The 13,679-nt window shown below is 43.7% G+C and overlaps 1 protein-coding gene across 4 annotated transcripts in view; it reads left to right on the top strand.

Moving 5' to 3' along the window:
* Positions 1–13,679, top strand: part of nrg1 (neuregulin 1) — a 145,076-nt gene that overhangs the window by 111,318 nt on the left and 20,079 nt on the right. For all 4 annotated transcript variants that reach the window (XM_061262466.1, XM_061262469.1, XM_061262468.1 and 1 more), the window contains exon 4: positions 13,420–13,558. In XM_061262466.1, the coding sequence (XP_061118450.1) occupies positions 13,420–13,558 (139 nt within the window). The remainder of the gene's footprint in view (positions 1–13,419; positions 13,559–13,679) is intronic.

The raw sequence follows: 13,679 nt of genomic DNA, 5'->3' as shown, positions 1-13,679 counted from the left end.
TTAATACATAAATATGCTCTAAACCATTACATTTACATTACAGGCATTTAGCAGACACTCTTATCCAGAGCGATGTACGACGAAGTGCAGAACACTGGGACAAGTGTGATGAGGACCCTATATTCAAACCAAACCGAATTTTTAACACATAATGATTCAAGATGAAGCATTCCTTTATAGTTAATACATGCTGTATTTAATCTGCATTACATTTCATGTTGAAAATGGTACAATTTTCATTTTGGCACACAATCAATATGGGTGGGCATTAAAACGATCGGCCATTTCCTTTCTTGTGCTTCGGTAGGTTGAGCTTTCAGTAATGACTCTCAGGTACCAGGTTTACTCTGGTATACTGCAGATATTGGGAAAAAGTTTCATGTTTTGAAAGTTTGTAAAAAAAATGTATATTTTTGCATATTTTATCTATACTTACTCTTATAAGGTGAAAGGTAATCGGTTGCTGTGTGAGGGCTTCTCACTGCATATGTCTTTCCTTTCTTATTGTCCTCTGTATGAAGCCTTCCCATGGAATGATGGGATTTCCCATACAGCAATACAACCCCACAGGGTTCGCAAATATGTGAGCCAGCTCCATATTCAAATGGCAGTATGTAAAATATTGTGCAGTGTCTTAGCATTGTATTGTATCATTAACTGCATTATTATATTAATAATGGTCCTAATGATAAGAAACCAGCTTTACTTCCTCTGATCTATTGCTGAGCAACAATTATTATTGGGCATTAGCATTTTTCCATTGTCATGGTTCGCTTATTGAATCTCTGTGTCTGCTTACAATAGCGCAAGGAACTAATGACATTAGACTCAGGGACATGACTATAAAAAGCTCATGGCTTCCTTGTGGATTTCGGCATTGAAAATGGGCTTCAGAAATCCCCTAGTGCTTCTGTGTCCTTCTCGGAAATGCGTGCTGTACATCGACAGAGACAACTGAGAAGGGCAAACCTTTTCTCTTCTCTCCCACTCCTGTCCTGGTTCCCTTACTAATCAGCTTGGATATGCCTGGAATATTCCTCCTTTCCTCCCCCACAAGTTCTTAGCTGCCTTTTTGCCTGTTACCCAGGTGCTAACTGTCCTTAGCAAGGCTAAGGCGTATCACTGTCTTGTTATTCTGTTATGAGCCTTTTAATTTAGGAAAAGCAAAAAAATGTAATTGATGAGTATTATCTTTATTAACAAAACCTTTCTTTTCTTTTATATGCAATGAGTTTGTGACAAGTTATGCCAAAATATTTCCTCACAGACAATATATTTATTAAGATTTAGTGTGTTAGCTTCTGTAAAATTTTACATTGAATGTAGCACCTAATCTTTTATGTTGTTGCCAGGAAGAGAACAGTAAGCCTTGTCGTCCGTGTTCAGTTTGTGGGTGTTGGGTAGATTCTTAACCTCTTGGTGGCTGATCGTGCATTCCTCAGGCATCTCCTCAATGCTATTGATTGGTGGTATTGACTTGCTCGGTAGCACCAAAAGTAATGCAATTTGCCTGTCGTGTGGGAATTTCAGGAGGACAGATCGTTGGTTTCGGGGTCGATATATCCTCTCACGTTCTGTCTGAAGGGGAAAAGCGCTCTGGGCCACACAGGTGTGGATGTGGCTCCGTGTTCACCTGCAGGTGACAGATTATTGTTCCCTCAGCACTCTGCCTGTCAGGTCCTGTGCAGGATGGACCCCTTGATCACAAACCCCAGGAGCTGAAATCAGCTGAAGTTTTAGTTTTAAGCTGTAAATATGGTTTAATGGCATCAGTCTGCTTTAAGATGGAGTCCTGCAATAAACCCCTCCACTTTGTGGATTAACAAGGCTTTTATGGTTTCACTGCTCCCTGCTGGAAGTGGCTGAGCTGCTTTCTCCGAAGCCCTGATTATTTCTGTGATGTTGTCCAAGAGAACCTGCTGTATGCTTGTGTTTGTTGATTTAAAATAACTGGTTCTGAGTCACAACAACCTTTTGAGGGTAAAACAGTAGCATTGAAAATTATTAAATTAATTTTTTTTCTTTTGAAATGCGTTCGCGTCCCTTGAGAACCTCTCGCTCCGTTTGTAGCGGGAGGTATCTAGGGACTCCAACAGGAAGATGGAACCGTGCAGTAAGAATCGGTCACGTTCCGGTACTCTACTCCCTCTTCTTTTGTTCCAAAAACGTTTACCACATTTACATACCCTGAAGGACATGTAGACAGACACTACAGCAACAGTTGATTGTAGAAGTAGTGTTTTTATGGTAGCCCTGATTCCCTGTTATTTTTGAGAACCAGGGTGGAGGCCCTCCTATTCTTTTGAACCCTGTAGTAAAAAAGGTCTATCGAAACCTTTGAAGTTGGCCTCAGGCTGTCCTGAAATCACGCAACAGGCAGTCCTGCTCAGCACTGTGCCCCAATACTGCCTTTGTTTGATCTGTGGAACAAATCAAAAGGAAAGTAACAGGGGTTGTGTCTGTCTACGTGAGGCACAGCGAAACCATCCAGGTTAGCTCCGGTCATCGATCAGGCAGGATCTCATCTCTAATCCAGGGGCAGGGGAGAGTGAAGAGGCTGCCCTGGTGTCTGGTGGAGCGTGTGTCCTGGTCGCCCTGGACAGCAGGGGGAAAACATACTTTCCAGAAATGAATAAATAATATCCCGAAAGAGGACCAGTGGGTCTGGGGGGCTTGCAGCGGCTGCAGAGAGGGGCCAAGCGAATGGATTTGTTTCCAGAGCGCCAGAGGAGAACGGACACGGCGCAAGCGGTTCTGCGGTCTGTTTGAGGGGCTTTGATGTGTTTAAATCGTTCTGCATGTCGTAAAAAGGGGACCCAATCTGCTGTCACGTGGAAGCTCAAGCTACTAGCTCAAGTGGTGCTTGTTTTTTTCACTGACACCACGTTATAAGAAGCGTAGTATTGCAGATTAATTCTGGAAGATGCAAACTACATTATGCTTAGTTTTGAGACTGGCCTTCAGATCTTTATTCCATTTCACTGGATTGCCTCTCCTTCAATTAAAGTAAATTATAATGATAACCTGGTCACAGGCCTACCAGGCTGTCTTTGTGAGGCAGTACACTTGAAATCAAGCAATTGACTCAAAATCAATGACTATCACTCTGCACAAATGATTTGCTGTAGGCCAAATAACAGCTTTGGTAACCTCGACTCCTCACTGAATTTCATGGGTCATTAGGAAAAAACTGCTGTTCCATTTTCCGGTTGTTTAGGGTTAATTGTGCTTGTTGGTCAGCGGTGCCATTCAATGGGCAGTGTAGTTTTCCCAATGGGTCTATCCACTGATTGATTCCTTTAGCAGTCAGTATTTTGGTAGCACAATAAATCTGACACCCATTAGAAAAAGTGCCAGTGGCCAAAGAAATGTGCTTTACACAAAAGCAGTTTAAGAAAGTGAGTGTACGGTTTGTGCTGTCTCATCCAGCCCCTGCTGCGGTCACAGTAGTGTCACAGAGGCAGACTATAATTCCCACTAACAGAGCACTTAAAAAGCCTGCTCTTTGAGACTGCTCAGTTACTGTTAGTCACGAATGCTGAGATATCGGGCGGGGGGACAGACACCAACAGTATTTTATGAAGGTTTGACTTTACCTCTGAGACGCGTTTGTGCAGTGAAGGTATGGATTACCATTTAAAGGCCATTAAAAGGCTCCTTGCAGTGGGCAATTTCACTGTTGAGACAGATTTGATTTATTCCTACAACAAAGTTGCCTACCTAATCAGGGTCCTGGAGTACTTTTAAGAAGAATCAATATGCTTCAGATGCTTGCATTCTGCATTACGATCTCTAATTATCATAAATTTTGCTTCAGAGATTCTTCTTTTTTTTCTGGTAGCGTTTCAAGTGATTTAAAGTGCCTTTTTACTATTTGACTGTGAATTTACGTCAGAAAGTAATTACAGTATTGGGCCAAAGGGGAAAATAAGTCTAGAGCAGAAATTAAGTGCCATTCAGTGCTCTTTTCAGATGAACTCAGACCCGCCAGACCACTATGGCCTTCAGGCTGTGAGTAAAATGAACAACATCGTAGTCATAGATCCTCAATAACACATCATTTAAATACATCACTGTTCATTTTAGGGAAGAAAGGACACTCGGTTGCAATGGCGGCAGCATATCACATCGTTTTCCCAGTCCAGTAAGTAGAATGGCTGGCAGTGGGACAACTGTGAGGGTATGAAATCACACTTATACACCACAGCACAAATAAATTGTGTTTCTGGGGTTGAATTGTATGCCCCAATTGTGTGTCTCAATCAAGATTGGTTTGCTATGCCTCTGGGAGGAAAGTACTGTAATGTAAAGACTGAAATACAGTATGACAGTGATAACTGCTTTTCCCTTTACAGTACATGGCAACGCTAATAATTGAAATATTGCTCTGTACATGGTTTTTTAACTGTCTGCTATTGACGAGGTGTGGAGACAAACCTGATTCTGATGGAGCGTGTTGCAGCTATCTGCGTAATAGATCCTGCAGTGAAAGGTTAGGGGACTGCTGTGTGTGTGTGTGTGTGTGTGTGTTTGTGTGTGTGCGTGTTTGTGTGTGTGTGTGTGTGTGTGTGTGTGTGTGCGTGGGGGTGGGGGGTGGAGCTCAGGGCTGCTGGCTGGCTCCGTCCTCAGCCCCCCAGCCCCCCAGCCCCCCAGCCTCCCGTGTGCACTGCAGTCTCAGATGGAGGCTCTCTGTCGCTGCGGAGGAGGCCTCCGTATGCCGGCCGCGCAGGGCCTGGGGGGAGTTAAGGGAGCAGTCGGGTTGGCCGTTCCCACTAATGACTCGACAGATTCGCAAGGAGAGAGCGGCCCCGGGGCCCCTGCACCGGCTCCGCCTGCCTCAGCGTTGCCATGGCGTTCCTCTCCACCAGGTCTCCCCCTACGCCAGGATTAATAAACGAGATGGAGTCGGTCTGTGTCTGCCGGGATTTGTGATGAGCTTTTTTTTGGTGCTGGGAAGGGGATGTCAGGACAGTTTGTGCCTTTAAGGTGGTTATTATTGCTTACAGTTTTACTGAGGATGAGAATGTATTTTCATCAGCTTTAGCAACAATTAATTTAAATGGATATTTACATTTTACTTTATCTATCAGCTGTACTTAAGCTTCAACTGTACAAAGTGCTATAGTTTGTGATTAGATACTGGGTCAGAACTACTGCTACACAAAATAATGCCTGCTTTAGCTTTTAGCTAAATGGCATCCATTGGCCATTTCAGTACAAACAAACATATCAGGTGTTTGCGTGGTGAGAGAGTGAGAGAGCGAGCAAGAGAGAAAGAGAGAGCTACTGAGAAAGAGAAAGCGCAACAGAAAGAGAATGAAAGGAGCGCGAAGGAGCGAGAGCAAGAGAGAAAACGAGTGAGAGAGTGCGAGTGAGAAGAAAATCTGCATTTCCCTTAACAGCTGCTATCCTTTGAAGGTATCCATCTCTGCCCAGACAGCATGACTGGAAATTGATGGAAGGCAACATGAGGGTAATTAACAGATCGTATGACGCTCTTGATTAAAACAGATGCCGTTCTTCCACTGTCTGGCACCCCCTGTGTTTTAACCTATAGCCCAGAGTATCCTCTGTCAGGAAGTAGGCCTTTCCACAGTTCTCCTGAAGCGCACTAATAACCGTGTAATTAGTGTTTGTCTGCTCATGGAGTGAGCGATAACCACGTCTGTGAACATACAGTGCATTTCTGGGCACTCTACATCGTTATCGGTGAAGTGGTGTTGTTTTTCACAGCTAATATGACTCCTACTGAGACTCCTAGTTTGGTAATGTGTTATCTTCATATGTCAATGTTTTCAAAATATCATATTCACTCATATATACACATACATACTGTGTAAATTAAAGTCGGGCTATACCCCGTTTTTGGTATGACAGGCAGGATCATGTTTATTTTTCTTTTTCCTGAATGGTAAAAGGACAGTTCTTTGTAATCGTACACCGTGTCAGGGTGGGTGATGGTGTGCACTGTGACGTTGTCTGCAAGCAGCTCCTGCAACAATGTAAAGAAATCGTTATTCTGTCATCCAGCATCGTCCCAGGAATATGCTGTGTTTGACTTTACATTTGAGGAAATGTGCAGGACTGTAACTCTGTGATGACAATTTTTTTTGCCCTGTCATGATTTGCTTGTTTGCTTAAATATAACGAATGGCGGTTGAGCTGTGAACAGTCATCACGGTGTCTGTATTGCGCATTTACACAGCTGGACACATACAGTACTAAATAAATTCAGCCCAGTGTGAGGCTCAGGGGAAGAATGGCACTACCCCACCCATTATTTGAACCTGTGGCCTTTTGATTGCTCCATCATAAGCCTACATTCATAAGCTCCATTCCTAACCACGACAAACATTGATATTAGGGCTGCACAATATGTCAAATCATGTTTTTAAGTGTAACAATAGCAATAACTCACTATATCTTCTCCTGCAATGTTTGCCTGATTCTCACCAAATTCAGCATGCAAGATCTACAGCATGTCACTGTGGTACCCAATTACTGCATTTTTTTAGGCGGCAATTTCTGCTAAATACCAATTTGCATAGGCGCCATACGGAACTCTCGGAATGCTTCCCTCCAACAGTCCTGAGAAGCACATTGTGCTCAGTCCCAGATTCTTGAAGATAATTACACGTGAATATGCATAAAATATGTATATATGAAGATATTCGACCAGTTGACTTTAAATCCAGACTCTATTCAAAGTCTGGAAATTGAAGAGGGGCCCATGTAGGTCATGTGTATCAAATGTTGTGCCAGGTTTTGTACCCTAGGTTTTGTAACAGCACAAGCTGCTTAAAACTATATTTGCATTTGTATCTAGTTTGTTTCTGAGTGACAGTGTTATAGTGCTACTCAACTGTAAGACATTCAATTTTCACTGTATCCTATTCAAATGTAATTCACATTTCCGACCAGGATTACAAAGAAAATAACAGGTTGAAAATAGGTTGCCTTGGAGGGGAGAGAGCACTTCTCTTTTCATGTATTTTATTGATGTTTTTTTCAGTATACATGCTGTACTTAAGCTTAATGTCCTTTGAACGTTGCAGTTGTGAGAATCAGGAGAGTTGCACCAAGTGGGTGCAGATTCTCTGCAGTCCTGTACATAATGAATCACGTTTCACAGAAGGCAGCGTGCTGCAGGTATAGCTTTGTGAAATGAATATCAGTAATTCAGCCTGCACCAGTCATTGACAGTATCCTCTTTATGAAGTGATCTATTATTCATTTCTAATTTGACCGGGGAATGATTCCTCCTTGTCTGCCTCTCAACAAGCCACTTTTAAGTAACTGCTGTTTCTGCATGGAAGCAGTACAGTGCTTTGCATTCTTGAAAAAACAAAAATCAAAACCATCTCCTGGCAGTGGAGTGCGTGGGTTGGGGGGGGGGGGAGGGGGGGGGGTTAATAATCTCATTTAAAGGTCACGATTCTGTAGCCTGACCCCAAATGGAACTCATTACCAGGTTGCAGGGTTAATATGATATTTGGGGGAAAAACGTGGACTTGTTGTTTGAACTGTTATATACAGGTATATACAAGGCACCAGTCCCCTTGCCCATATTATTGATTTATGACCTCTTATGCTCTGAGGAACACAAAAGCACAATATCAGTAAATTAACCCAGAAACTATATCCATAGCTTCACAAAGACATTGCCACTGGGCTTTCCTGACTAAACAGTCACTAGTGACTGCTCAGTGCTATAGGCTACATGAATAATGCGGGCCAAACCAGAGTTTAAACATGCCACTTATCAGCGATTTACTGAACGGGAAAATGTAGCCTCCAGGCTACTTGTCTGACAGGAAGCGTTTCCTTATTTGATAATCAACCGAACTCTTCACCTTATGGATAGGGCACACGTAGGCATCTGCTCCACGGAGCAACAGGATATAGTCACAATCTGATCACAGTGTTTAGAGACTTAGTTTTGCATGTGTGTGTCTGTGTGTGTCAGTGTGTGTGTTTGGAGGGGCAGTTCTGAAATTGTTTCGCAATGGTTTAATTTCTAATTCACACCTCAAATTCAACTGCCAATCAAGGCCATCTGTGCATCAGTCGTGCCCAAAGGTCTCCCTGTCGCGTCTTAAATTTGAGCGGGTCCAGACGAGACTGGGGAGAGCAGACGTTGTGGGCTCCCCTGCGGACATTGGCCATTGTGGTGTGAAATTAATCATATGACAGGGCCGGGCTGGCGCCCAGCTCAAGGGCTCATTTGCAGCTTCTCACCGTTTTGAGAAACACCTGGTGTGGCCCTGGTTCCTCCTCTTCTCCTCTTCAGGAATCAGACCCCTCTGCCAGCTAAGCTACAGTAACAGAACAATCCCTCTGCCAGCTCCAGTAACAGAACAATCCCTCTGCCAGCTCCAGTAACAGAATAATCCCTCTGCCAGCTACAGTACCATGACTACAGTACCAGCTACAGTACCATGACTACAGTACCAGCTACAGTACCATGACTACAGTACCAGCTACAGTACCATGACTACAGTACCAGCTACGGTACCATGACTACAGTACCAGCTACAGTACCATGACTACAGTACCAGCTACAGTACCATGACTACAGTAGCAGCTACGGTACCATGACTACAGTACCAGCTACAGTACCAGCTACAGTACCATAACTACAGTACCAGCTACATTACCACTAGAGGAGACGATAGCGGTGCTGTGAAAAAAAGCTTGGCCTACAGAGCATCATGTGCTCATTGACCTTGTCATGCTCTGATTAGAAATATTTTGAAGTATCCATGCCATTTATTGCTGTTGGCTTCAGACAAAAAAGGTGCTTGCAACAATGATACAGAAGACTAAAACTCACATTACTATCCCAAAATGCACTGCGGTTGGGACCCATGAGATTCTGCTGCATAACAGTGTCACTCTGTCTGATTAGTTGAATGTTTTTCATTTTCCCAGAAAACTGTAATTCCCTTCTGTCAATGTTGGCTCTGTGCTCTTAAGATAACTGTAGGCGACATCTGCATTGAAATTTTGACATTGCCGCAGTATTACAAACTGACAAGATTTTGTTGCTGTATTGCTGAGCTAATATCATTCCTAATGTAGTCCACACAACCATTATGAATATATTCTACATACTTTAAAGGCAAATAAAAAAGTGTCACGTAAGGTTATTCAACAAAATAGAAACCCATTACATTAAATAGCATATTTATGTGAATATTTTTACATACAGTATGTGCTCCCTGAAAAACATTTTTGTTGAAGCTCATCAAAGACACCACCTCAAAATATTCTTTTTTTTTGGAGGAGTTGCCTAATTCAAGATGTTGAATAAATGAAAATAGCATAAATGCCACCATTTTCAGGTACTTCCTGTTACCATGTAATACCATACCATTGGAGTTGGAGGCACGTCTGTGAAAGCTAAAGAATGTACATTGTAACTGAAGGTTACGGTATGTACTGTATGATATTCACTTGCTTAGCAGACACCCTTGTCTAGAGAGACTGAGGACCTCCTGGCTAATATGGCTGACGCAGTCGCCCATCACTGATAGCGAGCAGCTTTGTCATGGTGTGGGCACATAGGTGGCCCCGGTGTGGTCCGGAGGGAGCGGAGCTCTGTTTGCCCTTGACCATGCCGCCGAGGGGGCGTCATGCCTCAACATGACAATGTGCAAGAGCAGCAAAAACGGCAGGCGAGAGAGTGAGTGTGCAAAAGAGAGAGAGACGGGGGGAGGGGAGAGACGGTAGAGGAGGAGACGGTCCCGCCGCCTCTGCACCAGCGCTATATCCTCTCTGCAGTCAGGTTTTGGGTTTCTTTTTCGCAAGCAAAAAAGGAAAAATGAAATGGAACAGGATCGATCCCTAAGCCTTGCTTCCAGCAGCCATGGCCGGGGAGAGGGGGTGGGGGGCGGCTCTGCTGCATTGAAACCAAAAACCAAACGTCCTTAAAACGAAAACCTTACACTCTCTTTTTTGGCCTTGACTGGGAATAAATAATCACTTTGGTAATTTTTTTCAGCTTTTTATTATTTCTTTAGATGTATTAAGTCTTCTGCTGCTGTAGCCTATCCACTTAAAGGTCTGATGCGTTGTGTGTTCAGAGATGCTCTTCTGCATTGCACTGTTGTAATGTGTGGTTATTTGCGTTACTGTCACCTTCCTGTCGGCTTTGACCAGTCTGGCCATTCTCCTCAGACCTCTCTCAATAACACGATGTTCCGTCCTGCAGAACTGCTGCTTACTGGAGGTTTTTTGTTTTTCACACCATTCTCTGCAAACTCTAGAGAATGTTGTACATGAAAATCCCAGGAGATCAGCAGTTTCTTATACTCAAACCACCGTGTCTGACACAAACAACCATTCCACGGTCAAAGTCACTCAGATCAGATTTTCTCTCCATTCTGATGGTTGATGTGAACATTAAATGAAACTCCTGACTCATATCTGCATTGCACTGCTGCCCCGCAATTGGCTGATTAGATAATCGCATGAATAAGTAGGTGTTCAGGTTTTCCTAGTAAAGTGCTCATTGAATTATCTTAAGTATGTCAGAGAGATGTCATTCAGGCACCATGCAATGGCTGCATTTATGGATTCATAGCAGTAATAACCACAGGATGTGAAATTCTAAAGGGGCTGGACAGAGATCTGAAATCTGATGTCTTCTCTCACACAGACAGGAATTACCCATGTCTAATGATACCCACCTTATCTAGTATGTTAGTGAGGAGAGTGAATGGTTTGAGTCTGGCATGTGTATCATTGAGGAGAGTGAGGCTTAAGGAGTGAATGGTTTGAGTCTGGCATGTGTATCATTGAGGAGAGTGAGGCTTAAGGAGTGAATGGTTTGAGTCTGGCATGTGTATCATTGAGGAGAGTGAGGCTTAAGGAGTGAATGGTTTGAGTCTGGCATGTGTATCAGTGAGATGACTGAGGCATAAGGAGTGAATGGTGTTTGGAAACAGCTGTGGACACTTTTTAAATGGTTTCTCTTTCTGCTCTCTGAGCCATCATGCCCCTCTCCACTCCTCTAACCCCCCAAGCCCCAGAGCTGGGATTTGTGGGAAAACGCTTTGCCTGAACAGTGAAAGACCTAGTAGGCAACAACTGGTCTGCTAGGTTCTGCTGGGTTCAGCTAGGTATCCTCTCATTAAAATGGTTCCTTCATTCACAGCAAGCCTTGAATGAACACCGTTGGTGGTTTTTTAAAATATTGGTGCGGCAGAAATCACTCACACACAAAATGTCTGTTGCTTAACAGAATGTATTCTACTTGAATGACACTCATCTTTTTGCCCGGTTTTCGAAAACCTCAGGTCTTGACGTATGCTCTGTGTTATTTTTTTCGCTCTGCCGATATTAAGGGAGAGAGCAAATAATCAGATTTGGAAAACAAAAGCAATCTATTACACTGTCAATTACTGTGATGATTCCCGTCGTATGTGAGAGCAGCGGTTCAAGCGCAGGAGATGGAATTGCGTTTCGCTGAAAACTCGATGCGTCACCGCGCCGAGGCCACCTGATGGGGTCTCTGACCTATGAAATCATTGCATAATTCAAACAATAATCTGTAAGTTAAATCAATTGTCTGTCACAGAGGAGACGGTCGTGGTCTGTCCACATAGGATGCCGTAGCGATGTCTTCTCCCTGGTCTTTGAATTCATCCGTGTTCGGCTCGGGCTTTATGATTGCAAATGTAGCAGGAGCGGTGAAGGCCTCCGTGCCGATCTGGGAGAGTAGAGTTTTAGGGGTCGTCTTAATAGCAGAGAAAAGATGGACGGCAATGCTCGCCTCTTCCTGGCGAAATTAGCTTTTGGTAAAGTACATCGTTAATAAGACAATTAGTATGTGTAATCACAGCCTGCCCGCTCTGGCGGTTATTTGAGAGAACTGCGTCAAGGGGTTTGCGGTGGCTGTATTGATTAGTCGGCACGCATTTTCCCCGCACTCGTTTCCAACCCTTAATCAGCCCGGGGCTAATGGGAACGTGGCGAGGCCATGGGCGTTTTTTGAATCGAGGATTCGCGCTTGTTTGTCACGTACGCAATCATCCCCCGACAGGTTGGCTTGATTGCCGTCTGCGTTTCCCCGATATGACGAAGCCGCAGGGTCAGCGGCACGTCCGAATCGTGACGTCTCCCCTCCTGCAGCTGCATTTCCGATGCGGAAAGCCTCTAATGCCAGGGGTGACGTCTGGGGGTGGGGGTGGGGATGGGGATGGGGTGGGGGGGGGGGGGGGTGTCAGGAAAAGTGCTTATTTAAAATGTTTATGAGCATCCTCACTGCAGACTGGGGTAGGCAGGTATTGAGGAGGAAGGCATTAGAGGCTCACTCAAAGTACTAAGAGCAGGAGGTCTCCATCCTTCGGGAAAATCTGTCTCTGTTCCGATGGGCAGGAGAGGGGAAATGCATCTGCAGAAATCCAGACAGTCTCGAAACATCACAGGTGAGCTGCCGGAGAGGGCGATGTGCCTTCGGCTTTAGCATTGACCAGGGGAAACTTCAACCCTGTTACTTTATTACAGTTATTTAAAAAAAAGATTTTAAAATGTGGTTGTTGCTAAGAGGTATTAGTAGGTTTCGTATAATTTAGTAATAGCTCTTAATAGGTTTTTATTACGTTGCTGCTCTCTATATGTCCTGCGCTTGTCAAAGTGAATAACTTTGCAGTCTATACTTTGTGTTGTAGCTGAGTTGGTGGTCAGTTTTACCAGTCATACTTCTTTGTGCATTTTTGTGCAGTAATTGGAATATTTCTCACTGCCATAATTGCTCCACAATTCATGTTAAATTAAGTTTGAATACATTTGTTTTGAAGAAAATATAGTTTCTACTACAGCTATATTTTAATTCATACATGGACTTTCAGATTGAAGAACTTGAATATGTACTGTCAATGAATAAGTGCTTTTTGTCATTGTTTTTTGATGTTATGAAAGCGTAGAGTAAGTCTATTTCATTTCAAAAGCATATTGTACTGTATTCCCAGTTTAATACTGCATTTGCCAGCATTATATTCACTACAGTCCATGCATTCATTGTGGCCGAATCTTCGTATCAGGGAAAAATTCTAGGCATATTTTAGTGGCATTGGATATAATATTCCTCATCAATACTCACTGCCTCCTGTTAAGACAAGAAATGTTTCTTTTTCTCAAGGTTTTTTTTGTTGTTGTATTTTCTATTACCATTGAGTCTATTTCTAGTGCCACAGTTGAGTTATTGCGTTGTTATTGTCTTTATCAGCAAATGGGGCAATGTCCTTGGTGTTTGCCGTTGTGGCCGATCTTCGAGGGTGATTTTTCATCCAAGCTGTTTCCAGGGGTTGGCTGTGTCAGTCAATGCTGCTCTGTCATTGATGCTGAAAGCTCCTTTTTCCTGGAAGCGCACTGAGAGCGAACGGTAAACTTACCCTCCCTTGTCTTCTCTTGCAGCGGCCACCAGCACCACTCCCTCCGTAAAGACCTCCAGCCATGTGATGCCATGCAGTGAGCGTGAGAAAAAGTACTGTGTGAACGGTGGAGAGTGCTTCACTCTGGAGATCAAACCAGGAGAGCTCAAGAACCTCTGCAGGTAAGACACAGTTACGCAAACATACATTACATTAAATTACTGGCATTTGCCAGACTCTCTTATCCAGAGCAACATACAGTTAGACTAAGCAGGAGACAATCGTCCCCTGGAGCAATGCAGG

Source organism: Conger conger, chromosome 12 (genome assembly GCF_963514075.1).
Source record: "Conger conger chromosome 12, fConCon1.1, whole genome shotgun sequence".
Lineage (NCBI taxonomy): Eukaryota > Metazoa > Chordata > Actinopteri > Anguilliformes > Congridae > Conger > Conger conger.
The sequence above is the reverse complement of the archived record's forward strand: the minus strand, read 5'-3'. Positions and strand labels throughout refer to the sequence as shown.